Source organism: Anomaloglossus baeobatrachus, chromosome 3 (assembly GCF_048569485.1).
Source record: "Anomaloglossus baeobatrachus isolate aAnoBae1 chromosome 3, aAnoBae1.hap1, whole genome shotgun sequence".
In the NCBI taxonomy this organism is placed as follows: Eukaryota; Metazoa; Chordata; class Amphibia; order Anura; family Aromobatidae; genus Anomaloglossus; species Anomaloglossus baeobatrachus.
Genome location: NC_134355.1, coordinates 205,148,332 through 205,175,350, shown reverse-complemented (window position 1 = coordinate 205,175,350; position 27,019 = coordinate 205,148,332). Strand labels below are relative to the sequence as shown.

General features: G+C 48.3%; 1 protein-coding gene across 1 annotated transcript in view; it reads left to right on the top strand.

The window, feature by feature from the left end:
• The window catches only part of PCNX2 (pecanex 2), a 1,407,555-nt gene that overhangs the window by 1,187,806 nt on the left and 192,730 nt on the right, over positions 1–27,019 (top strand). The window contains exon 27 of the mRNA XM_075339694.1: positions 3,206–3,306. Coding sequence (XP_075195809.1) covers positions 3,206–3,306 — 101 coding nt within the window. The remainder of the gene's footprint in view (positions 1–3,205; positions 3,307–27,019) is intronic.

Genomic DNA, 27,019 nt, shown 5'->3' with positions numbered 1-27,019 from the left:
TCTCAGAAAATTAGAATAACTACCACAAAACACCTGCAAAGGCTTCCTAAGCCTTTAAAATGGTCCCTTAGTCTGGTTCAGTAGGCTACACAATAATGGGAAAGACTGCTGACTTGACAGAAGTCCAGAAAGCAGTTATTTACACTCTCAACAAGGAGGGTAAGCCACAAAAAGTCATTCCTAAAGAAGCTGGTTGTTCACAGAGTGATGTATCCAAACATATTAATGGAAAGTTGAGTGGAAAGAAAAAGTGTGGTAGAAAAAAACAGGATAACCGCAGCCTTGATAGGATTGTTAAGAAAAGGCTATTCAAAAATTTGGGGGAGATTCACAAAAGTTGACTGCTGCTGGAGTCAGTCCTTCAATAGCCACCACACACAGGCGCATCCAGGACATGGGCTACAAGTATCGCATTCCTTGTGTCAAGCCACTCATGACCAATAGACAACGCCAAAAACGTCTTACCTGGCCAAGGAGAAAAAGAACTAGACTGTTGCTCAATGGTCCAAGGTATTGTTTTCAGATTAAAGTAAATTTTGTATTTCATTTGGAAATCAAGGTCCCAAACTCTGGAGGAAGAGTGGAGCGGTCACAATCCAAGCTGCTTGAGGTCTAGTGTGAAGTTTCCACAATCAGTAATGGTTTGGGGAGCCATGTAATCTGCTGGTGTAGGTCCACTGTGTTTTATCAAGACCAAAGTCAGCACAGCCGTCTACTAGGAAATTTTGAGCACTTCATTCTTCCCTCTGCCGACAAGCTTTTTGGAGATGGAAATTTCATGTGTTGTGTTGCTGCCTGTATATGACTGGTCAGCATGATGCAGTCACAACTATCTGATAACACCCACTGGGATATAACAGAATGTAACTCGTTAGGTGCCAAATAGTTTGCTAAAATTTTCCTAAAAAAAGAAACAAAAATGTTTTACTCTGCTGTACTGCCATTATTACATTGTAAGGTTAAAGTCACGAGCGAGTGTGCTGCCCCCACATCACCAGCCGGGCTGCTTGGATCCGGATCCACAGTGGCTCGAGGGGCGTCCGGACCCGGGGGTCGTGCGGCCACTGAAATGAAGGGGGTATTTACAGGGGATGGTGTATTGAGAGTTCGTGACGCCACCTGTGGTGTGTGGTAAGGTGGAGTACCACCGCTGCCGTTGGGGAGTACCCGGAATGATGATGGGGCAGCCAGGTGTTGCAACCCTCCACGGGTAGGGGGGATACCCCAGGACTCAGTAATGGAGTTGAAGAGTGCCGTTGGGGGGTGAAGGGTCAGTTGCGTACTCACTCAGTTCATGAAGCTGACACCGACAACTTGGCAAACCAAAGTTCTGGACACCGCTGCCGCCGAGGGTAGCTAGTTTGGGTCCCGTCCCCGGTGGTGTTGCCTGATGATCTGTGACCTTTCCCTTGGCACTTAGTCTACTTCTTAGTTGGACCCGGTAGCGTAAAACTAATCGGGTTCCGCTCCCCAGTGTGGCTAACTGTGGAAACTTGCTCTCAGGGTTGACGCTTGGGATTTTCCGGACCATTTTGTGGAATGTCCTATCCCCCTTGTTGCGCTAGTACCCCGATTTTGGAGTGGGTGGAGAGCCGATCTTGAAGACTCCGTTCTCGTCGGGTGAATTGTCAGGTTGCCTGAAGCTACTCCCTGACCTAGGGTCCACGTACTCCGTCGTGCCCTGGTCCCAGCCTGGTGATTGTACAAGGCCGCCGGTTGTCCTAATCGACAGTTCCGTGCCCCTTGTCACGAGCCCAGACCACCGTCTGCCACCTAATTACTTTCAAGGAACCCGGCTTCTGACCTCCTCTCTCCTTCACCTCCAACACTACACTGGCCTCCTCCTGACACTCCTGACCTCCCCTTACCAACACCCAAGTGGGTGACCCTATTCCACTCAGGCCGTCCACTGGTGTGTCTGGTGGGTGTGGTGCAGAGTGTTCCTAGGATTTTGTTTAGCTGGTTTTGGCAACACCATAGTTGGGGACTCGTAACCAAGGAGGAGGTGGATATTGTACAGAAGGGCAGATTGCACAATACCCTATGATGACCTGATAGGCCAGGGCGTCACACGAGCAAACTTGTTAGTGTAAGTGCAATGGGTAAATGCACATTCACGCTGTGGCACACACACAAAGACAAAACATAAAATAAAAATAATAAGTAGATACCTTGCAGTAAGTAGATAAATGATGGTTATACTGTATGTAAATAACATAGGGTACTTAGTTGACACTATTTTGATCAAAAGAGATTAAATCCCCTCCCACCACGATAAAGTGTACCCAATTAGGATGGTTCCTAATGACAGGATCTCTACTCACTACGTGCTAGTAGGCCTCAAAATAAATGGCACCAGAGCAGGACTTAGACCAGTGGTGCACCACTAATAGTGGCATGTCCGCTAGGGGGCCTGTGATTTGAGGGGGCCTGATGCTAGCTTCACCTCTCCCCACCTGACAATAACCTAACCTGACAGGTTCAACTGTATTGACTTGATTGATGCGATACAGTTGAAACCAATTATGAAAGAGGAAGCCATCAGCTCCCTCCTTCATCATTCTCCCTGTACATCTGAGCTCTGATGTTTCAGCCCAGTGGATGGAATAATGCCATGATATACACACTCTGCTGAGACCAGAGCAGTATTTTTATTTTTAATCACTGAGGGTCATTATACGGTTTAAAGTACTATGCAAGGGCAATTATACATTTTTCAGGGCTATGTGGGGCCATTATACTATTTAAAGGACTATGTGGGTGTATTATACATTTTGCAGATTTATGTGGGGGCAACTTCACTGTTTGGGGGGCTATGTGGGGTTCCATTATACAGCTTGCGGGGCTATGTGGGGGCCATTATACAGTTTTCAGTTCTATTTGGCACCATTATACTATATGGAGTGCTGTGTGGGGCCATTATACAGTTTGCCGGGCTATGTGGGGGCCATTATACTATTTGTAGATCTATGTGGGGGTAATTATACAAGTTAGATGGCTATGTGGGGGCCATTATACAGTTTAAAAGGCTATGTGGGGGTTGTTATACAGTTTGGAGGGCTGCGTGGAGCCATTATACAATTTAGAAAGCTATGTGGAGGCCATTATAGCTTTGCTGCAAATCTAAATTCCTTGTAAAATCTGTATATTCTTGTGCATTTGAATTTTGGCAGATCCGTTCATTTCTACTTACTATGTATTTCAGAAAGTTTCTACTGATGAAGACTCTTTTTTGGTAACTCTTTCCTTTGGACTGTGCATTTTGGGTAGAAGACTTCTTGCAGCGGCACATCACATGCCTTTCAGGTGACTCTTACATACATGTTGTATATACATCTATTGAATTTGACTTTAAAATGTAAAATATATAGTGTATATATTTAACATTTATTTCGTAGTCTATCAAGTTCAAGCTATAACCTAACGTTGTTCCAGGGGAAGGTAAAAACCTTGTGGGGATAGATGTTGATTGCCCCATATTAGGGGACAATTCCTTCTCAATTTCATATTTGGCAATCAGACTGCATCCTGGATCAAAGTCCCATCACAACGTCCCATCACAAGACAGGCTTCCTTGAACTTTTTTAGTTAATTGACTGTTACAGCATGTTGTGAGAGAGAGAGAGTTTCACAGTAGTTTTCAAGTAAAGAATCTGCACTTGTTATGAATAACTCTTCTTTTCTCTAGCCGTAGAGGATTCCCCTTGTCATTTTTGCAGGCCTACAGTCGTAGCCAAAAGTTTTGAGACTGACACAAAATTTGGTTCTCACACTTGTTTCAGTGTCTCTAAACTTTTGCTGACAAAAAACATCAAGTTTATTATTATAATATTCTCTCTGAGGAACTTCAGACTGTTTTACATTTTGTTGCTGCCTGAATGGATTTCAGCTGATCATTGGGAGGGCCAGGTGCTGGAACCACAGTGATCTGATATGAGGGACCCACCCTACTGATATCGTATCCTTTATAACAGAAGATGAACACCTCTCTTTTGAAGTAAAAATGAAAAAGAGAACATCTGGATTAGTGATTGTCCAATAGGTGAGCGTTACCATGAGTCCTGTGTCATGACAACATTAAAGCATCCTGAGACTATCCATGGGTGGGGTTGCTTTTCATCTAAAGCGGGCTTTACACGCTAAGACATCGCTAGCAATTGCTAGCAGTGTCGAGCGCGATGACACCCGCCCCTGTCGTATGGCCGATATGTGGTGATCGCTGCCGTAGCGAACATTATCACTATGGCAGCGTCACACACACATACCTGCTCTGCGATGTCGCTCCGGCTGGCGAACCGCCTCCTTTCTAAGGGGGCGGGTCGTGCGGCATCACAACGACGTCACACGGCAGCCGTCCAATAGAAGCGGAGGGGCGGAGATGAGCGAGACGTAAACATTCCGCCTACCTCCTTCCTTCCGCATTGCCGGTGGAGGCAGATAAGGAGATGTCTGTCGCTCCTGCAGTGTCACACATAGCGATGTGTGCTGCCGCAGGAACGACAAACAACATCGCTAAAAAGCAGAAAACGATTTTTTATTTCAGGACGACCTCTCCGCGGCAAACGATTTTGCCCTCTTTTGCGATTGTTTCAGATTGCTCTTAAGTTTTACACACTGCGATATCGTTAATGACGCCGGATGTGCGTCACAAACAATGTGACCCCGACGATAAATCATTAACGATATCGTAGCGTGTAAAGCCCGCTTAAGTGAGAAGGCTCACTCACAATTTTTTGTAAGAATACTACCATGAATAAAGATTGATATGTAAACATCCACCAAGAGAAACGTTTCCCAATGATTCAGGAGCAATGTGGTGATGAACAATGCTTTTTGCAGCATGATGGAGCACCATGTCACAAGACAAAAGTGATAACTAAGTGGCTCAGAGAACAAAACATTGACGTATTAGTTACAGAAATTCCCCAGATCTCAATTTGGTCATTCCTCAAAAAAACTGGTGCACAAACAAAAATACTGAAATTGTGATAAATTCCAAGTACTGAATAGACAAGAATGGGCTGTCTTCAGTCAGGATTTGACCCAGAAGCTGATATACAGCAAGTCGGGGCAAATTTAAAATGTCTTAAAAAATGAGTCCGAACTATACATATTGAAGCTTTGCATAAACTTGATGTATTTGTCAACAAAAGTTTAAAAAGTTATGAAATTCCTATAATTGTATTTCAGTAACATTGGACTAAAAGAGCTAAAAACACTGAAGCAGGAAACTGTGAAAAACAACATTTGTGTCAGTTTCAAAACTTTTCGTTATTTCGGTAGGCGTAAAAATATTACTAGAAACATCTCTGTACAGTCCCTTTATATATTTGTATGTGCCGCCCCTGCAGCAGTTGAACCGCTTGGATCCGGGGTTGCTGTGGCTCGAGGGTCTCCAGATGTGGGGACTTGCGACCACTCAAATATAAAGAGGACTATTTACAGGGGATAAATGTTCATGACGCCACCCGTGGTTCGCGGTAAGGGGAGTACCGCCTCTGCCGATGGGAGTACCCGGGGGAGATGGAGTGGGGCAACCAGATGACGTTCAAGCCATGGGTAGGGGAAGACCCCAGAACTCTGGATGGTGCTGGATGAGGGTGAACAGGGCTGATTGAAGTATCCCTCAGGGTGCAGGATGAGGGTGAACAGTGCAATAGAAAGGGAGACACACGTAGCTGGTAAACCAAAGCTCTGCACTCACTATCGCAGCTCTGTGGGGTCGGCTGGTTTCTGTCCCTTGTACTGCAGGTGTTGACCTGGTGATCTGGTGCAAGATCCAAGTGGCTACCAGTGTCCGTGCAAGTGTGTCCTGTGTGTCCTCACTATCCAGCGATCAGCAGAAGGAACCCTCCCAAACCCCAGGCTCTGCAGCAGAAAGTTTAGCTGCCTCAGTCCCCCCAGCTCTGGTGCCTTCCTGCACCCAGGCTGGTCTCATGGGAAGCTCCCTCAGACAGCCTCCAGCTTCACTCTCTCTATGTGTCATGGCTACCTCCTCTTATACCCCATGTGGCACAGTGGTTGCCCTGGAAACCGGAAAGTCCCATGCTTTCTGGATGGCTGACTCTCCCTACCCAGGACCAGACTACTCCCACTCCCACACAAGGGAAGGGCACCTAACTGCATGTAAAGTGTGTGTGATGTCAACACTGGCAAGCCACCTGTCACTTACCCCAGAGGGACACTGCTCCTTAACTGAGTTGCAGTACCCTGTAGCAACCAGGTCTCAGGGGCGCTACATGTACATTGTACTAAGATCACTCCTAAGCCTTCGGTTTTTCAAACCAAATAATCCCAAATATGATATCTAGTGACTTGCTAGCATGCGACAGGATGTGTATGCGCCTCTCAGAATACTAGCAACAGGCCAGGCATGCACCTCCAAGGCATAGAGGGACAGTTCATGCCACATGTTCTGCTTAGATACCCAATAATTGTATGACAGAGAAATCATGGAGGATGCTGGCACGGTCGGCTAAGTACTTCTTCAAAATTTTCCAAATATTTCCCTCCTTGTCAGACTACCCCTGGGACTGGGCACTAGTAGGGTCTCATGAAACTGTCCCAGATCTTTGATAGTGTTCCCCTACCTATGTTGGACCTGGTATGTGTATCCCTCATCCCTCCTCCTTGGTTACCCAAGGAACTATGACCTCTGACGCCAGCTTTGTCAGATGGGAATTTTTGTATTAATTATTCGACTAGGGCCTTCTTCTATTGCACCGTTTTAATAATCCTCCCTGCTTCAGAAAGTAGAGATTGAAAGTTCTTCTTGTAGCGTGAGTTGAGAAGGGTGAACAACAATTAATGGGTTATGGCAAAAATGCGTATTACACGAGCATCACGGGGGTTGCAATGGGTCATAAAGTCAACCTTGTGTACTAGACTTGCAACAGGCAAGACTTCCCTGTACCAACCAGGCGGACAACTCTCCATCTCCTACTCCTCCTCAGCTGGTAACAAACTCTCCTATATCCATGACCTTGTCCTTTTAAGTTGACTTAACCTCCTAGCTCTTACTGAGACTTTGATCCAGCAGTAAGAGACCACCGCCACTGCTGTGCTCTCGTATGATGGCCTACTATTTCCACATACTACTAGACCTGAGAATAGACCAGGTGGAGGTGTTCATCAGCTGCTTTCCACAAATTGTGCTTTTCAGGTTAGCCCTCCTGCACTCTCACTTCCACTTATCTTCCCTTCTTTTGAGGTCCTCACTGTCAGACTTTACATGCCCTTCTCTTTGCAAGTGGTGGTTGTTTATGGCCCTCCAGATCCTCCCCCCTGTCAGTTCCTTGATCACTTTACCACTTGTCTTCCACATTTCTAGCCTGTGACATTCCCACTTTAACATCCCTATTGACAATCTCCTCTCCCCATCTGCCACTCAGCTTTTATCTCTAACTTCCTCTATTGGTGTATCACAACTTACTAACTCTCCTACACATGAAGATGGGAATACGCTGAACCTGATCTTCTCTGAGCACTGCTCAGTGCATGATTTTACTAACTCCCCTCTCCCACTCTCTAACTACAAGAACTGTCTACCCACTCAGGATGTCCCCACTTACCACACTTTTAGGAATATACATGCCATTAATATCTAGAAACTTATGAATAATTTTCAATCACGATTGGTCGCAATCTCCCCCTCTCCTGTCCTGACTCTGTTCTGAAACATTATAGTGGAAACAATATGAAGTACTCTGGATGAAGCTGCACCTCCTACACACAGAGCAACTCAGCAGATACTGAAGCAACTCTGCCACACATTACAAACACATTTTATTGTTATAATTATCCATGCTGAACAGACCGGATAAAGCAGGTGTAGGTATTACTCTATGTAATGCAGGCAACCATCTTCTGTTCCTCTTCTTCAGCATCCTCCTCCTTATTATCACCCAATCCATGCTGAGAAGATCAGATGAGGCTGGATTGGGTAGTATTGTGGCGCCCCAGGACCTGGTCACCACAACAGTGTTGCCCCCTCAAAAGGGTTAATACTGAGCCTGGAGGTAATTGGGGAAATCATTGGCCAGTAGGTACCAACATCCAACGTAGTTTCTCCCTCAGGCCAGCAGAGGGAGCTCTGAACCTGGAGTTCCAGGGAGCATTCCTCAAGTCTGACCTGAGGGAGGAGTTAGTGTTCAGTCTGTGAAGAGAGTCCAGAGAGTGAAGACGCAGAGTGTGCTGTCCTGTGGAACTGGGGCCTGGAGCTGGAATATCTTGGCCCAGTGAAGCAGGATTGGCAGAGAGGCACAGGAGAGAAACAGACATCGGAGTCTGTGGTTGCCAGGGTGTAAAACCCTTCCCTGGCAGCCGAATCCGAAGGGCAGGAGAGCTGCAAGCACCCGGCCCATAAGCAACCTGAAAGTACAGCTGCACCACCAGGGCCCGGTGTGGACTCCAGTAGAGAAGCACCAGAGAGGGCCTGCGCAGCCTACCACACAGGGAGAGGGATGAACCACCGGTCCCAGCAGCAAGAGGGCCATTGCTAACCCAAAGTGCAGGGTACTAGAACAGCAAAGAAAGAGCAGGGAGTAGGCCTCATACTCGACTGGCCAAAGAGATGACCCCAGCTACTTCCAGGCCGGCCGGAGCCCTCTACCACCTGTAACAGTCTCCCAGGACTAACCGTTTGCACAGTAAAAGAGGAGAAGGTAAAGAGACTGTTGTTTGTGTAAAGTCCTTTCACCGCCCTGTCGGCCCTGCATTACACCGCAACTACATCGACACTCACAAGCACAAACAGTGTCCCCGCGGCACCGCTCCACCTGTGGGGAGCAGGACTATCCAAGCTGCCATTCCATCAGCCCCGGAGGCCCCATACAGCAGCGGCGGCTTAATAGCCGCAAACCACAGGTGGCGTCACGACAAATATAAACTTTAATCACCCCAAGTCACCAGCCATATTAATTGACCCCACCAGGGCACGGAGTCAGGCCCAGCCACCACTGACGTCCCCCGGACTAGTCCGGCCCGGCACCGGGTGTCCCATAGCCCTGGAGTGGGCGAGTCAGTATCATCCTGAGTACTTTCTTCCTCAGTCTCCACCTGGTCCACATGAAAAGCTTCCTTTTTAATTGTGAGCAGCGAGCATTTGCGTAGTTACAGAAGCAGGATGGTTAAGCTGAATATGGTGTCTTCACCTCTCATCATCTTGATTGACTCCTCAAAGGTTTGTAGAACCTCACAGCTGTTAGATGTCAAACATCCATGCCCACTCATCGGTTCTTATGGATGACTGACATCTGAGAGGCTGAAGGGAATTCCAACGGGCAAGTTGTAGCTGGTATTTAACTACTGCCCTGTACTGCTCATAAAGCCTTGCCAATATGTGTAATGGAGGATTCTAGTGCATGGTCATGTCAAAAACCAGTTAGTGAGCTGACAAATGAAAGCACTGTTGCAGCACTGTCAGACCAGTGGCGGCTGTAGCTGACTTGCAGAAATGGACACACACATGGTGTACCTTCACAAGTAGCTCAGGCACATATTGTATGGGTGGGTTTTCAGAAACTGCTGAACCACTAAGTTGAGCATGTTGGACAGGCATGATACATGTGCGAGCTTGCCAAGCTTCAGAGCTGCCACCAGGTAATAGCCATTATCACACATGACCATGTCAAGTTGTAGGCTTGACGGTCAGACCCACAGATCTGCCTTTTGTGTTGTAGCTTTCATCAATTCTGTGGTGGTGTGCTATTTGTCACCTAAACAAATTAGTTTCCGCAGAATCTGTTGCCTCTTCACTGAAGCAGTGCTGCAGTGCTTCCAGCTTGCGTCTGATATGGACAACATGTGCAGAGATGGCAGTTCAGAAATGGAGAATGAGGAGGAGGAGGGGGTGCAGAAACTGGTATAGGAGGTGGAGAGGAAACCCTGATGGAATTAGGGCCCGAAATCCTCAGTAGCACTTGTGCCATCCCTGTGTCTGACTCTGTCACAGCCTCAATATGGTTCACCCAGTGTTCCATGAGGAAAACTTAGCATCCCTAGCCACAATCACTTGTACACATGTTGGTTGCTATGTGGACCTTCCCAGTAACTGCATTGGTCAGGGCATGGATGATGTTATGGGACACTTGCTAATGTAAGGTAAGGAATGCACACCGGGAAAAAAGGGGTAGATGGTGACCAAGTATCAAGGTTGCAGATAGTATCAGTGTCTAAAATTTCATGCCTAAGTGGCAACATTTCCAGGTCAAGCAGTCTGAAAATGTGCCTGTTTAATGTTTGCTCCTGTGGGTGGATGGCTGGATATTTTTGTTTGCATAGCTCCAAACTGTTCCAGATTCAGCGGGACTGTACTGATTTAAGGGATCAGTCCCACTGTCCAGTTAGAGCTCTTGTCCCGACTTCTCACTTCTCCTCACTGCTCAGTAGTAGTGATGAGCGAGTATGCTTGTTACTACTCGGTACTCGCACGAGTATCACTGTACTCGGGCTACTCGGCGGGTACCGAGTAATTTTGCAATACTCGTGCTGTACTCGTGGTCTTCATCCCTGCATGTTGGTGCTCTTTTGAGAGCCAGCCCTCATGCAGGGATTGGCTGGCAGACCACTGCAATGCCACAGCCCTGTTAGTTGTGGAATTGCAGTGATTGGCCGGCCTGCACAGCGTGACCGAGCCTTTATACCGGCGGGAGCGCTGTGCTCTGCACACAGCCATCTCATATTCCCTGCTATCCCCGCCCACAGGCGCCTATGATTGGTTGCAGTGAGACACGCCCCCACGCTGAGTGACAGGTGTCTCACTGCACCCAATCACAGCAGCCGGTGGGCGTATCTATACTGTGCAGTAAAATAAATAAATAAATAATTAAAAAAACCGGCGTGCGGTCCCCCCCAATTTTAATACCAGCCAGATAAAGCCACACGGCTGAAGGCTGGTATTCTCAGGATGGGGAGCTCCACGTTATGGGGAGCCCCCCACCCTAACAATATCAGTCAGCAGCCGCCCAGAATTGCCGCATACATTATATGCGACAGTTCTGGGACTGTACCCGGCTCTTCCCGATTTACCCTAGTGCGTTGGTAACCTCAGTGACAGCTCAGCTGATCGCGCTACTCACCGCCGCTCCAGTCAGCTCCATGCAGCAATTGAGGTGAGTATAGCGATCAGCTGCTGTCAGTCAGGTAACTCACGGCCACCGCTGGATCCAGCGGTGCCGCGATTAACCTCAGTGACAGCAGCTGATCGCTATACTCACCTCATTAGCTGCGTGGAGGTGACCGGAGCGGCGGTGAGTAGCGCGATCAGCTGAGCTGTCACTGAGGTTACCCGCGGCCACCGCTGCATCCACCGCTGCATCCAGGTAACCTCAGTGACAGCTCAGCTGATCGCTATACTCACCTCATTAGCTGCGTGGAGGTGACCGGAGCGGCGGTGTATTCTGCAGCTCCTGTCACCTGCATGTAGCAGAGCTGGACGCGACGCTGGAGGACCGTGGATTACGCCGGACAAGGAGGGTTTGTCGGGGTTAATAAATTGGTGATGAGGGACTTTGTTAGTGTTTTTTATTTCTAATAAAGGATTTTTCGGGTGTGTGTTTTTTAACTGTAATTTACAGATTAATCATGGAAGGAATCTCGGGGAGACGCCTGACATGATTAATCTAGGATTTAGTGGCAGCTATGGGCTGCCATTAACTCCTTATTACCCCGATTTGCCAACTCACTAGGGTAAATCGGGAAGAGCCGGGTACAGTCCCAGATCTGTCGCATATAATGTATGCGGCAATTCTGGGCGGCTGCTGACTGATATTGTTAGGGTGGGGGGCTCCCCATAACGTGGAGCTCCCCATCCTGAGAATACCAGCCTTCAGCCGTATGGCTTTATCTGGCTAGTATTAAAATTGGGGGGACCGCACGCCGTTTTTTTTAATTATTTAATTATTTATTTCACTGCACAGTATACACACACACACCGGCTGCTGTGTTTGGGTGCAGTGAGACACCTGTCACTCAGCGTGGGGGGCGTGTCTCACTGCAACCATCATAGGCGCCGAAAAGCAGGAAAACAGGGATTACGAGATTGTTTAATGAGCGGCCGGCTTTTTCAAAAGAGGAAAAGCCGCCGGAGTTTAGTGAACAGCCGTGCAGCGCCGCAGCAGTGATCGGGGAACGGTAAGTAAGAGAGAGGGGGGAGAATGACCGACAGACTGTGAGAGGGGGACAGACAAGACAGAGAGAGACAGACAGAGCGAGACCGACCGACGGGAGATAGAATGAAAAAAAAAATGACCGGCATCGTTAGTAAAAAGCACAAAACATGCGTTTTGGACATCGGAGTGCCACACAATGTTTTACGTAAAATCTTTCATGTATTAATCTCAAAAAGTAACATACACCAGCTCTATCTCACTATTGGGTATGTGCCCTTAACATTTCCGCCATGAAAATTCATTTTGGTGTCATTTTGGAAGGTTTTCTGGTGAGTCCGTAAAAATGGCGTAAAACGCGGACAAAATTGTTCACAGCTGTGACTTTTGAGTGATAAATGCTTCAAGGGGTCTTCCCCATGCTGTTGCCATGTCATTTGAGCACTCTTCTGAGACTTTTGGGACATTTTTAGGGTTTCTACATGCTGCCGGGGGTCATTTCACAAAAATACTCGGGTCTCCCATAGGATAACATTGGGCTCGGTGCTCGGGCCGAGTACACGAGTATCTTGGGATGCTCGGCCCGAGCCTCGAGCACCCGAGCTTTTTAGTACTCACTCATCACTACTCAGTAGCTCTTCCTCTTCAGGTGGCGGGGCTGTCATCTCTGCAGTGCATAAATTAAATTAACAATTCTTCTTAATAAACATCTTGTTGGTAGGCAGAAGCTCTACCACTGAACCTCTAACCAGAATAAGAGATAAGAGGATTTGATAATATTGACTAGTACTGCAGGCAGTGAATCAAAAAGCAGATATTCAGCTACATAGAGATATATCTGAACACAGAAGTGTATCTCTATGTCCTGCATTCTAAAGACAAAGAAAAAGTCAGATTTTTTTGTTCCTATAAAATTACTAAAAAAAAATGTAATTGTTTTTTCTTATTCCCCCTAGAGGTTTTTTGTCTTTTTATAAAATTACTAAAAAATATTTAAAAAAATGCAATAATGTCATTTTTAATGTGCTTTTTAAAAATATATTAAACATGTCGCGGGCGGAGGGGACGCGCTCGCCACGCTCGGGTTCGGGGCTTCTGCTGCTGCTGCTCGGTGGCTCGAGCGGTGGACCGGACCCAGGGACTCGAGCAGCGCTCCTCACCCGTGAGTGAAAAGGGATGATTTGGTTAGGGAGATTATTCGTGACGCCACCCACGGGACGTGGTGATGATGGCACCACCGCTGCTGGTAACGGGGATCCCGGGAGAGATGGTAGGGAGTAGCTAGGATGTTGTTCCCTCCGTGGGTAGGGGGGGTTGGTGATCCCGGGGCCCGGTGGTGTAACGGGGAGGCTGGATGGCTGGGGTGCAGGGTTGCAGGGACAGCGCGGCGCGGTGCCGGACGGCACTGGTGTACTCACTCAGACAATCACTGACAGAGTCTCTAGTAAACTAAAACGGCCGGATGGACGGGTCCCGCAGCCGGCTGCAGTGTTGTTGTGCTCTCCCCGGACTGATGGTGGCTGTCTTTCCTTGCACCTGTTAGAAGTGTTCTGACTCTTGTGGTTGCCCACTGGTAGTCCGCTCCCCGGCGTATAGGTGCCGTAGGAGCCCGTTTTGCCTGCAGGCGCTGGCCCTTGGATCTCTAGCCTGTGGCGGTGGCTGTATATCCTCACGGTGTGAGCGGTTGCCTTCTGTCGGGACTTGGTTGTTGGGGAACCCCTGGGGTTCCTGTCACACTCGGATTTGACTATTGACGGCGGCTCCAAGCCTGGTCGGGGTCCGATGGCCCTGCCTGTGTGCTTAGCTTAACTCCGCTCCCCGGTTTGGTACCGGTGGGCCACCACCCAGCCCCGGTCCTTACGGCTTTGCAGAGTTCCACCAACTCCTGCAGACGGCCACCACCGTCTGCCAACCTTGCTGTCAGTGACTGGGCTCCCAGGCACACGCAGATTCCACTCCTCTCACTTTCAACTCCTAAACTCATCTGACTCCTTTTCCCGCCTCCAGGCCTGTGAACTCCTCGGTGGGTGGGGCCAACCGCCTGGCTCCGCCCCACCTGATGTGGACATCAGGCCCTGGAGGGAGGCAACAAGGGTTTTTGTCTGACTGTTGTAACTAGGGTGGGGGGTGTGTGCATGTTGTTATGTATGTGACTACCTGGCTAGTCCAGGGCGTCACATTCCCCCTTGGTAAAATGCAGACCGTCCGCGGGCTGCCCGTCCATCACCGGTTTTATTTTTGTTTCTGTAAAAGATAAATAACATCTAACATTCAACATAAGTATTTTTCAGTTCTTCCCTTACGGGAGGCACGGTACTTTAACGTTACAACGGTAAACATTTTCATTAAAACGGACGGGTTCGTGGTCATCCTCTCTCCCACCCAAATAACCTAAACCTTGGTGCTGCCCCTAAGAAACAGGCAGCACCCCTTTATCCCAGTCCAGGTCCAGGTTACCCGATCGGTAACGGGAACGGTGTCTCGCACCCGGCTGTCACTTCAGGGGACCCCACATCCAGGGGGACCCCTGACCCCCAGAGGATGGCCACCGGTCCTGGTGGTGGCCGGGCCCCAGCCTCCTCTGCTGCGGGCCCTTCCTCCAATCTGCCTCTCCGGAGGTGGCACGGAACGGAAAACCAGCCCACAAATTATTTACAGGCCCACAAGTTCATGGGTGGCCTGCCAGTTCTCGGCAATGTTCATGAGCAGTTTCTCATGTGGGCGGTAAAAACACAGAGTCCCTCGGGGACAACTTGTCTTAAAACGGACAGCAATCTGGTGAAACTTCGATTTGATTAGTGTTCATTTAACGGTCATTCATTCAGCTATTTACACAATTAACATACAGCACCCCTAGATGGTAGTTTCCCTGTACCTAAGTGGGGGTCGACCTAGGTTGGGGCGCGTGGACCTTCTGGGCCCACTGTCATCAGTGGAGGGCAAGGGGACAGAGGAGACAGTCAGTTCCTCTTCCCTGATGGCAGGTATAGTGAGTGGAGACCCAAGGGGAGGGGGTATAGGTGCGTCCTTTGGCGGCTCACTGGCGGGCCTTTCCGTCTCCATTTCTTCCACGTGTTGAGGGAACATTTTCACCGGAACAATCACCGTACCGTTTTGCATAGGCCAGTCTGCTGGAAAATCACCCATCACTGTGTGGATCACCTTCTTCTCCTTTTTCCCGCTCGACGTGGGAACCGGAACTTTGTTTGTCACTCTCAAGGGGTGAGGACATTTCTTCAGGTGGTCCCTGGAAACCGTAGTGGCAGTCCTCCCCTGGTCACGACTGATCAGATAAGCCTTCTCATTCTCCCATTCAGTGGGCTGTATGACATACGGGGTCCTTTCCCACTGGTCATCCAGCTTATGGGTCCGTCTCTTCCGCTTCAGCACGACATCTCCCGGCTCAAAGGGGACGGCTGACGCTCGCTTATTGAAACGTTGCGCTTGTTTCTCCCGGCTCTGACCGAGATTCTTCTCCACATACTCCTGGACTTGTCGGTATTGGATTTGCCACCGAGTATCCCAGCCAGCAGTCGAAGGAAGGGCCTCAGGAGCTTCCAAGCCCATTTCTAAGTCCACCGGCAGCCGGCCCGGTCAGGCTCTCATCAGATACGCCGGGGTGCATTTGGTAGAACTACAGGGGATGTTGTTACGAGGGGGACCCGGGGAAGCGTGCCAAGATGGGAAATGGACAGCTTCCGCCGGTCAAGGTCCACTGTGCGGTGTAAGGGACCACTGCTATGGTGGGTGAAGAGTGAGCGGGTTGCTGCTAGCGATCGTTTGGAATGTCACAGACAATCTATGTACACCGGTCTGCCCTAACCCGTGAGGGTTGTATGGCACGGATCTCACGGCTCGGTGTACCTGTTGCATGGGGAAGCACAGAGGTGTCCACGCACGTGTGCCAGTGGAAGTCACGAGAATATGGCACGAGGGTAGCACAGAGGTACCAACGCACGTGTGCTTTCAATAACCAGGTGAGTCCGGTGGAGACTTGAGGAGCTCACCTGGGACAGGAACACGGCCTGTTGAAGGGGATACTGCCGGAGCAGCAAGGCAGGAACACGGCCTGCAAACCAGATGCTGCCTAAGCAGCAAGGGCCAAGCCCACAAAAGACAGTAATGCCTGAGCAGTGGCGTGGCAGCACACTGCCAGACATCCAAACATAGAAGGACAGTCGCGCGCCGCCATGATCGCAGGGGGAGCTTTTAAGGAGGTGTAGCTCCACCTAAGGGTGGGCGCGAGGCGGAGATGATGGGCTTAACCCAATCAGGGTCCACGACGTCCCAGCCTGGCCAGTCAAGATTCACTACGTCACCAGCCTTGTCATCAAGCCGTGTGACATCAGTGGGCGAATCAGGACCCACCACGCATTGCACATGCTCACCCTCCTGCCTCTGGGAAATAGAGGCGGGATCCTCGGTCTCACAATGTGCAGATATAACGGGAGTCTCACTACTTCCCTGAGCAGCAAACCTCTGCACATTGCGCAACCTCGCAGACCTTCGGGGCCGCTGAGCAGGAGGACCCGTGGCAGGCCAGGAATGGGAGACCGCTTCACTCCTTGTAACAGGAGAACCACTAGGTGTCACCCTTCTGCTGCCTCTCTGAGAAGGTATCTCCTGCACACTGCGCAGTCTGGCAGACCTTCGGTGCTGCTGAGCAGAAGTGCTCGTGGCAGGCAAGGAATGGGAGACTGCCTCAGTCCTTGCCTCAGGAGAGCCACGAGGTGTAACAGGATGTTATTGTACATGTCTACCAGATCAGGCAGCTTTTATGGCCACAGGTTCCGCTCTTCCAACGGTATCACCTTGAGGAGATCCAGGACCAGGTGGTTCATCTCACACATCCCATTAGTCTGGGCATGGTATGACGTGGTCCTGATTTTCTTGAAACACCTCTGCTTTAAAGGCTGAACCCTAGTCTGTAAGTACCCTCTCCGGGTATCCGTGCGGTCGACAGAAGTAGGCCTGGAATGCCCTGGCTGCGGTACGGCCAGTCAAATCTTTGACAGGAACAACCACCATGAATCTGGAGTAGTGGTCAACGATGGTCAAGGCATAGGTATATCCATTCCGGCTGGGTGTGAGCTTGACATGGTCCAATGCAACCAACTCCAGCGGTTGATGGGTGATGAGGGGCTCTTTGGCTGACTTCATCCTTCCTTCTCAGCGCACAGGGGCCGCACTCTCGGCACCAAGCCTCCACAGACTCTCGCATCCCACTCCAATAGAACCTCTCTCTCAACATCTCCAGCTTTCTCCAGCCGAAATGCCCAGCGCCATCGTGATAGGCTCGTAGGACCTTGGGCACGCTGGCCTGAGGGACCACCAGCTGACAAACCTTCTCGTGAGTCTTCGGGTTGATCAGCCCTCGATACAGCTTCCCCTCGTGCAGGTACAGCCGGGCTCGTTCTTTCCACAGTCGCTGGGCCTCAGGGGGCGCTGCTGGATCCATTCGGGAGGAGGCTTGTTCAATCATGGTCTTGACCAATTGGACGGCAGGTGCTTGGTCTTGGGCTTCTCGCCATCCCTTACTGGGTAGCGGGTCCAGGTTCACCTGTTGTTGTTTTACATGTAATTTTTCGACTAGTGGCCGATGGAACGCGGGCAACTCAATTTCTTCGAGGTCATCATCTTCCGACCCCCCATCCGGCAGGTGGGGCATCTGGGACAACGCATCCGTGTTGGTGTTCTTGCGGCCGGCTCTGTATTTGATGGTAAAGTTGTAATTAGACAGTCTGGCCACCCACCGCTGTTCCAGAGCGCCAAGTTTGGCCGTGTCCAGATGGGTCAACGGATTATTATCCGTGTAAGCCGTGAACTTTGCCGCTGCGAGATAATGTAGGAACCTCTCGGTGATTGCCCACACCAGGGCCAGGAACTCAAGCTTGAAGGAGCTGTAATTTTCGGGGTTCCTTTCCATGGGCCGGAGTTTTCTGCTGGCATAGGCGATCACCTTTTCTCGCCTGTCCTGGACCTGGGACAGGACTGCTCCCAAGCCCACATTGCTGGTATTGGTGTAGAGGGCGAACGGGAGGCTGTAGTCGGGGTATGCCAGGATCTCCTCTCCCGTCAAGGCCGTCTTCAGCTGGTGAAAGGACTCCTCATGCTTCTTCTCCCACACAAACGGAGATCCAGGGGACCTGCCACCCTTGGTCTGTCCCACGAGCAGGTCTTGCATGGGGGTGGCCATCTTCGTGTACCCCTTGATGAAGCGACGGTAATAGCCCACCAGGCCCAGGAACTGTCTCACCTCTCTCACTGTGGTCGGTCTCGGCCAGTCCTGAATAGCAGTGATCTTCTCGGGATCTGGGGCGACACCTTCTACGCTCACCACGTGTCCGAGGTACTGTACCCTAGGCTTCAGTAGGTGGCACTTGGAGGGCTTCAGTTTCATCCCATACTTGGCTAGGGATGCGAACACTTCAGCCAGATGTTCCAGGTGGGCCTCGTACATCTGGGAGTATACGATCACATCATCTAGATACAGCAAGACCGTTTCGAAATTGGGATGTCCCAGGCAATACTCCATGAGCCGTTGGAAGGTTCCAGGGGCATTGCACAGCCCGAACGGCATGCTGTTAAACTCGCAGAGTCCCATGGGAGTGGCGAACGCAGTCTTCTCACGGTCCTCTGGTGTGACCGCCACCTGCCAGTATCCGCTGGTAAGGTCAAGGGTAGAGAAGAAGTTAACTAGAGAAACGAGGGAGATGAGGCAACAACCATGTGTGAAAAATTCCATATTTATTCATAACAATCACATGTAAATAAATAATTACAATATATATCGATAGGAAAAGGTCAGACAATGCAGCAGGAATAAATAGGGGGAGGTAAAAGGTGTGTGTGGGGGCATCCCTTGCCAATCAGAACCAGCCACAATAGGAAGGTATGAGAGACTGCATGCCACCAAGTGCAGTAGGGTTAACCCATGAGGGGAATTTATTTGAAAAGTGGCGGGGTAAAACCCAAATGGGAAAGGACCGTGTAATTATGTGTCCTATATAGAATAGAAAATATTATGGACACACAACGGGTGGTCACCCATGTATATAAGAACTCCCAGCAGGACCTCAGAAAAAAACGCAGTATAAATTGGACTGATGGGATGTGCAGAGCTAGGGGCAGGGGAAAAAGGGTTTCCCAAAAATAGTGTGATTTTGGTCGTCCAAACCCCATGCACCACACAGCTCAGACGATCCAAAATTAAGAGGAAAGTTCCAATCATATAACTGTATGGGAGGTAATGCAAAGAGGAGCTATAGGGGTACATATACAGGTATTATACACTAACCGAGGTGAGCTTATGTATAGTTCCCCATTAGGATTTTCCACAGCCACAGAAGGAGGTTTATATAATGCCGCCGGGGCTACAACAGACGCTGAGACAAAAAAATAATTTCAGCATAAGTATGCATGCAGTGAATCATAGCCTGGAGCGCCGTGCGGTCATGGGGAAACCACATATAATAAGGAGAGGGCAGAATAATAATACCTGGTGGCTGGTTCGGAGGGCAAGGAACATGCTCCTGACAGCTGTTTCGCAGCGCAGGAGGACCTCCTTTGATAAAGCCAACGCTGCGAAACAGCTGTCAGGAGCCTGTTCCTTGCCCTCCACCAGCCACCAGGTATTATTATTCTGCCCTGTCCTTTTTATATGTGGTTTCCCCATGGCCGCACGGTGCTCCAGGCTATGATTCACTGCATGCATACTTATGCTGAAATGACTTTTTTGTCTCAGCGTCTGTTGTAGCCCCGGCGGCATTATATAAACCTCCTTCTGTGGCTGTGGAAAATCCTAATGGGGAACTATACATAAGCTCACCTCGGTTGGTGTATAATACCTGTATATGTACCCCTATAGCTCCTCTTTGCATTACCTCCCATACAGTTATATGATTGGAACTTTCCTCTTAATTTTGGATTGTCTGAGTTGTGTGGTGCAAGGGGTTTGGACTACCAAAATCACACTATTTTTGGGAAACCCTTTTTCCCCTGCCCCTAGCTCTGCACATCCCATCAGTCCAATTTATACTGCGGTTTTTTTCTGAGGTCCTGCTGGGAGTTCTTATATACATGGGTGCCCACCCGTTGTGTGTCCATAATATTTTCTATTCTATATAGGACACGTAATTACACGGTCCTTTCCCATTTGGGTTTTACCCCGCCACTTTTCAAATAAATTCCCCTCATGGGTTAACCCTACTGCACTTGGTGGCATGCAGTCTCTCATACCTTCCTATTGTGGCTGGTTCTGAATGGCAAGGGATGCCCCCACACACACCTTTTACCTCCCCCTATTTATTCCTGCTGCACTGTCTGACGTTTTCCTATCGATATATATTGTAATTATTTATACATATGATTGTTATCAATAAATATGGAATTTTTCACACATGGTTGTTGCCTCATCTTCCTCGTTTCTCCAGTTATTTACGTTTTTTGGAGTAGGCAAATCCTTATGGGGCACCACTGAGTGGTCCCATAAGTTGGTATTCTACTATGGCCAATTTCTTGCTATTAGAGAAGTTAGCAGTTCTCAGCGCAGCTAGCGACTCTTCGATACGGGGGAGAAGATAGGCATCTTTATGTGTTATCTGATTGATCTTCCGGTAATCCACACACATTCTCATGGTGCCATCCTTCTTCACCAGCACCATTGGGGCTGCCTAGGGACTACAACTATCCCGAATGACCCCTGCCTCCTTCATGTTCCTCAACATGTCTTTGGCGCATTAATAATGTGCTGGCGGGATGGGCCTATAACTTTCTTTAATGGGTGGATGTATGCCTGTAGGTATATGATGTTGAACCCCTTTAATCCTCCCAAAATCTAATGGGTGCTTGCTGAAAACCTGTTCATACTCTTGCACTACCCTGTATACCCCCTATTTGTGATGTGTGGGTGTGGTTTCAGTGCCTACTTGTAGTTCCTAACTGTTCAGGGGGTATATGGTTACTGGCAGGGGATGCTGAGGTAGGAGGGGCGGCTTCATGAATGGTGTGAGGGTTGAGGGTAAGCAACTTGGCAAGAGTAGCGTAACGGGGAAGCCTAACTTCCTCCTCTCCACAATTCAGCACTCTTACAGGCACTCTCCCCTTTTTGACGTCAACCACTCCTCTGGCCGCCATCACCGTGGGCCAGTGTTCAGAAGGCGTGGGTTCCACCATCGCCGGGTAGTTGCGCCCCTGGGGGCCTACTGCTGCCTTGCACCAAATCATCATCTCGCTTCGGGGTGGCACTACCAAGGGGGCCACATCCAACACCCTTACACCACCAATCTCTCCACCAGTTGAATTCACTTGTTGCCGATATAGGAGGGCCCGGATCTCACGCTGCACAGCCCTCTGTCGGCCTTCTCCCGCTGTGGCGGCCAACTGCTGCAACAGACTCAGCACCTCACTCATACAATGCTCCATCACATTGGTCCCTAGGATCTCTCCTGACACAATAGAAACTAGTCCAATATATAGAGAAAAGAATGTGTCATACAAGGAGGATCATCATAAAAAATATTATTTTATTTTACAAAAATGACACAAGAAACAACTTGACAACACAATTAAAAACATTTAAAAAGCAAAAAGCTATAGTTAACACACATGGTCCAACTGCCCTCGTACAAAGAAAGTTGTGCAATATAAACCCCCACTCTAATGCAGCAATATACAAATCAATAGAAGCAGACCTGTTGTCTAAAGCTGGTGTCACACTAAACGACAGCGACAACGACGTCGCTGTTACGTCACCATTTTCGGTGACGTAACAGCGACCTTGTAAGTCGCTGTTATGATCGCTGCTTAGCTGTCAAACACAGCAGAAGCAGCGATCATAAGGTCGCTGTGCTACATGTTCAGAGAGCAGGGAGCCGCGCTTAGCGCTGGCTCCTTGCTCTCCTGCAGCACACATCGGGTTAATTAACCCGATGTGTGCTGCAGCTACATGTCACAGTGCAGAGAGCAGGGAGCCGCGCGCACTGCTTAGCGCTGGCTCCTTGCTCTCCTTGCTACAGTATACATCGGGTTAATTACCCGATGCGTACTGCAGCCACATGTCACAGTGCAGGAGCCGGCACTGGCAGCAAGAGCGGAGGCTGGTAACCAGCGTAAACATCGGGTAACCAGGGAAAGGTCTTCCCTTGGTTACCCGATGTTTACGCTGGTTACAGCTTACCGCAGCTGCCAGTGCCGGCTCCTGATCGCTTCATTTCGTCGCTCTCTCGCTGTCACACACAGCGATGTGTGTGTCACAGCGGGAGAGTGACGACCAAAAAATGAAGCTGGACATTCAGCAACGACCGGCGACCTCACAGCAGGGGCCAGGTCGTTGCTGGATGTCACACACAGCGACGGGACGTCGCTGCAACGTCACAGAAAATGGTGACGTAGCAGCGACGTCGTTGTCGTCGTCGTTATGTGTGACACCAGCTTAAAACAACCAAGGTGGGACAGTAGCAAGCAGGAGGTCACAGATTGAAAAGAAATGATTGTCTTAAAGGAATTACCTTGAGATAACACCCATGGACAAGAGAACACCACAATTAACATCTGTTAAATAAAGTCAAATAATTCTCATTAGCAGAACAGGGTTTGAACAAAAAAAAACCTGCTCAGACAATGAGACCTCCTGAAGCTGAAAGTGAGAATCAGACAACCTATATGGGAGCCTGCATGGATAAAGTAAGAAAACCTGCAAGCAGGGGGGAGGGAAGGAACCACCCCACACGTATCGTCACCTCGTGGATGACTTCATCAAGGGCACAGAAGAAGTGGAGTCCACCATCTCACAGTGAAGCATAAATAGCAAAAATAAAGAGCAAACACTCACCACCTTTGTGTGTGTGCTGTGTAGGAGGTTCCCTGAGTCATTCATTGTCTGGCTGCAGTTGAGGCGGCGCATATGCAATAAGCACAGCTCTAACCAGCATGTGTCAATTAACCAAGTACATACAAGTACATACAGAACTTGCTAATCCATGCATACTCACTCCATATAATGAAATTTTAACTTGCGCAATGTGAGGCAATGGCCCTGGAACACTTAAACATTGTTATGTGTGTCAAAAAATTTTAATTGTGTTGTCCACCTTTCTTGTGTCATTTTTGTAAAATAAAATAATATTTTTTATGGTGATCCTCCTTGTATGACACATTCTTTTCTCTATATATTAGACTAGTTTCTATTGTGTCAGGAGAGATCCCTCTGAGTGAAGCGGTGCCCTCCACATTTGTTAGTACTGTTTCAATTTTTTAGGGTCTTTTTACCCTTTCTGGAGTGTGGCACGTCCTCCTATACTTTTGTAGATCTCTATTGTAGAGTTTATGGTCTAATACTGTTTCCTCACCTACCCTTTGTGTGTGCGCTTTTACAACTATGGATTTAAATGCCAGGGTATTGGCCTGGCAGAACCAAACAGAGGATGTTTTTGGGTGTGACATTCCATCCATCACTGACCCGGATATTGTGACTGGTGATCTTGATTTTAATAAATTTTCTACTGAATTAATTGGCTAACATAGAAATTGACAAAAACCCATTGGAATATTAGGTGTTTAAATGAATACAGGAAATTGCAAATTATACCTAGAGGACTGAGAGTCCAAATTTTCCCAGCTTGGGAGGCGGACCCCATATTTAAAGGTAAATGGGAGGAAGGTCTAGCTAGATGTTCCTTTATCCTCATTGATTTACATGATCAGGCCCTATTATCCAAACTAAAGGATGAGATCAAGTCTATAGAATCCAAATTGGAGAAGTGTGATCAGCAGAATATTGTTCAACCATTTCAAATGAAACTTAAAAGTATTATAGATATTTTTGAAAAAGAGGTTATCAAGGGCAAACAAAATAAGTTGAAACGGGATAAAGGAGACTTCAATGCCAACAGGATCTATAAGTGGTCCCATTTTGGGAGCAGGAGATCACATAGGCAGGAAGCCTTCCCAACCTCTAATGCCCCATTACCATCCTCTTCGAGTTATTTTTTTATCCACCGAGTCCAGCGACCCAGAAGGCGCACCAGAAGAGGTAAATGCAAGTGCAGAAAATCCAAGGGGGAGGAGAAGACGGAACAATTGGTCCCCGGCGTACAGACGGTCAACACGACAAACGAGGAGGCGGTAAACAGTGACCCGATGGCAGGTAACTTGCAAATTATCAACCTCTCCTCATATGTCTTGTCCCCCGTTGAAGCCAGATTACTCTCCATGGGCCTCTCTTTTTCTCCTACAAATAATTTGGATAAGTTCACTCTCACAAAGGATTTGTACTTATTTTGTAGGCAGCTTGCTTTCAAGCTCCTACACAGTCAACCTTCATTGATGGACTCCCTGCCTATGGATAAGAGAGCAGCCTTCCAGGACCTCATGGACCTATTAGAAGAGAATGAACAGGTCACAGGTAAGCAGCGGCCCTTTTCTGGGAGACTTCCATCCCAGGCCACGCCCTCCTTTATGCTTTTCCCAGCCTTACAGATTTTTTGGGAAAAAACCTATGAGGATATTCAACAGATGGCATTAAGATTAAATTCTGGGGGAAATTTAACAATGCGCGAACGTAAAATACTTAACAATCTGAAGAATAATAATGAATTTATAATCAAAGAGGCTGATAAAGGGGGCAACCTTGTTTTGTGGCACATTGATATGTATTTGAAAGAGGCCAAACGTCATTTGAGTAACCATTCTTGTTATCAGGTGTTGCCCTCTAATCCAGGAGTGTCTTTCAAAAAACAGTTGGATAGATTGCTCGAGACTGCCTTTGGATACAACATTATTTCCAAGCAAGAAAGAAACTTTATGTTGATCAAGTTGCCCATTACCCCGACACTCTACTTTCTCCCGATAGTTCACAAGAACATCGTTGAGGAACCAGGTAGGCCTATTGTGTCAGGGATTGGGGGCCTCTTTGAACGCCCATGTATCTATCTGGACCAGTTTCTCCAGCCATTGGCACTTTCACTTGACTCCTATGTTAGGGATTCCACACATCTTATCCAATCATTGGAACGTATTTCATTTCCCAAAATTGCTCTTTTGGTAACAATGGATGTGGAGTCTCTATATACGAGTATCAAACATGATCTGGGGCTTGGAGCAGTGTCTTTCTTCCTTAATCAGCACTCCTCGGGAGACCACTTGCATGACTCCTGTTGGACCTTCTCCAAGTGGTTCTGGAGAAGAGCTATTTCATGTTTGACCACACCTACTACCGGCAGACATCGGGCACCGCTATGGGTGCCAGATGTGCGCTGGCTTATGCTAACATTTTTTTAGGTTGGTGGGAGATGACTTGGGTATATACCCTTGAGCCATTTAAGCAGCATGTTTTAAAATGGTTCCGTTACATCGATGACATCCTGTTCCTTTGGACGGGCTCTGTCGTTGATTGCGAAAGCTTCATCGCATCGCTTAATGTCAACAGTTGGAATATTAAACTCACTTCCTGTATTTCAGATTGTTCTGTGGAGTTTCTGGATCTGAAGATTGATTTGGCAGAAACGTCGGTCAGCACTTCGCTGCATCGCAAGTCCACTGCAACTAACAGTGTCCTGCACTTCCACAGTTTTCATCCTTCACATGTGCGGAGAGGAATTCCAAAAGGACAGTTCCACAGGATTAGACGGAACTGCAGGGAAGTGCAGGATTTCAAGAAACACGCTTGGGACCTTACTCAACGACTTAGAATTAGAGGCTACCCATGGAGAACCATCTCGGATGCTTTCAGTCAGGCCAAGACAGCCAAGAGGGAAGACCTATTGAAAACCAAGCAACGGGAAAAAGGAAATATGGTCAATTTGGTCACCACATTTAACACCCAATGGGACGATATACACGCGGTCCTCAAACATAATTGGGGCATCCTACTGAGTGATCAAAAATTGAGACCCTTAATTTCCTTACAACCTAAGGTTATTCCGAGGAGAGCCAAGAACTTTAGGAACATCTTGACAACTAGCCACGTGAATATCGTCCCATCGGGTGTTAAATGTGGTGACCAAATTCCAACCAGGAAAATTGGTACAGGTTCTGTGCTAAAAGGCACTTTTCCTTGTGGGTCGTGTTCCGTGTGCCCATTCATGATTGCATCTGAAAACCTTTCTGTACCTGGTTGTTCAGAGAGCTTAAAAAGTCCACGGTACTTTAATTGTCGGTCCAAAAACCTTATTTATGCTCTTGTGTGTGGTTGTCCAAAGATTTACATCGAGCAGACCACACAAGAGCTACGCAGACGTCTCCAGCAGCACATTTCCAACATTTCCACAGCTCGCACTGATAAAGAAAAGGGGAAATGTCTAAGTTCTGTTGCTTCCCATTTTTTGGATGCACATCGGGGCCGACCTTCGAGCCTTAGGGCCATTGTCATTGATTTGGTTGCCTCTAATGTTAGGGGGGGGATATCTCTAAGCTCCCTCTTTGTAAAGAGTCCAGATGGATTTACCAACTGGACACTGTTGTGCCAAGGGGCATCAACGAAGAATTACTCTTCACAGGTTTTTACAGGAATCTGTAACTCACAGCCTTTTTTTTTTTTTTTTTAAATATCTTTTATAGTGGTCACCTACATGTACATGATGGGCTAAACTTTTTTCAAAATTGTAAGGGGTTGTAACAACCATTATGTACATGTAACCATATAGCAATCCTTATAGTTGTGGTTGGTATTCCTTTGTATTCACTTGTGAATTGCCTTTGATAACTAAATGCTCATCTGTTCTTTGCTTTTATACCGGTTTCTACAATTTGTCATTTATACTCATATTTTCCATGCTAGTGTTTATATGCTGTGTCATTCATGTTTTCTTTGTCCTGGGTGCAGTTGAGCAACGCTTGTAGTTTATTTTACTTCCACAGTGACCTCTGTTCAAGGTTTTTCTCTAGCTGCGTCATTTTGTGTGCCTTAGCGCATG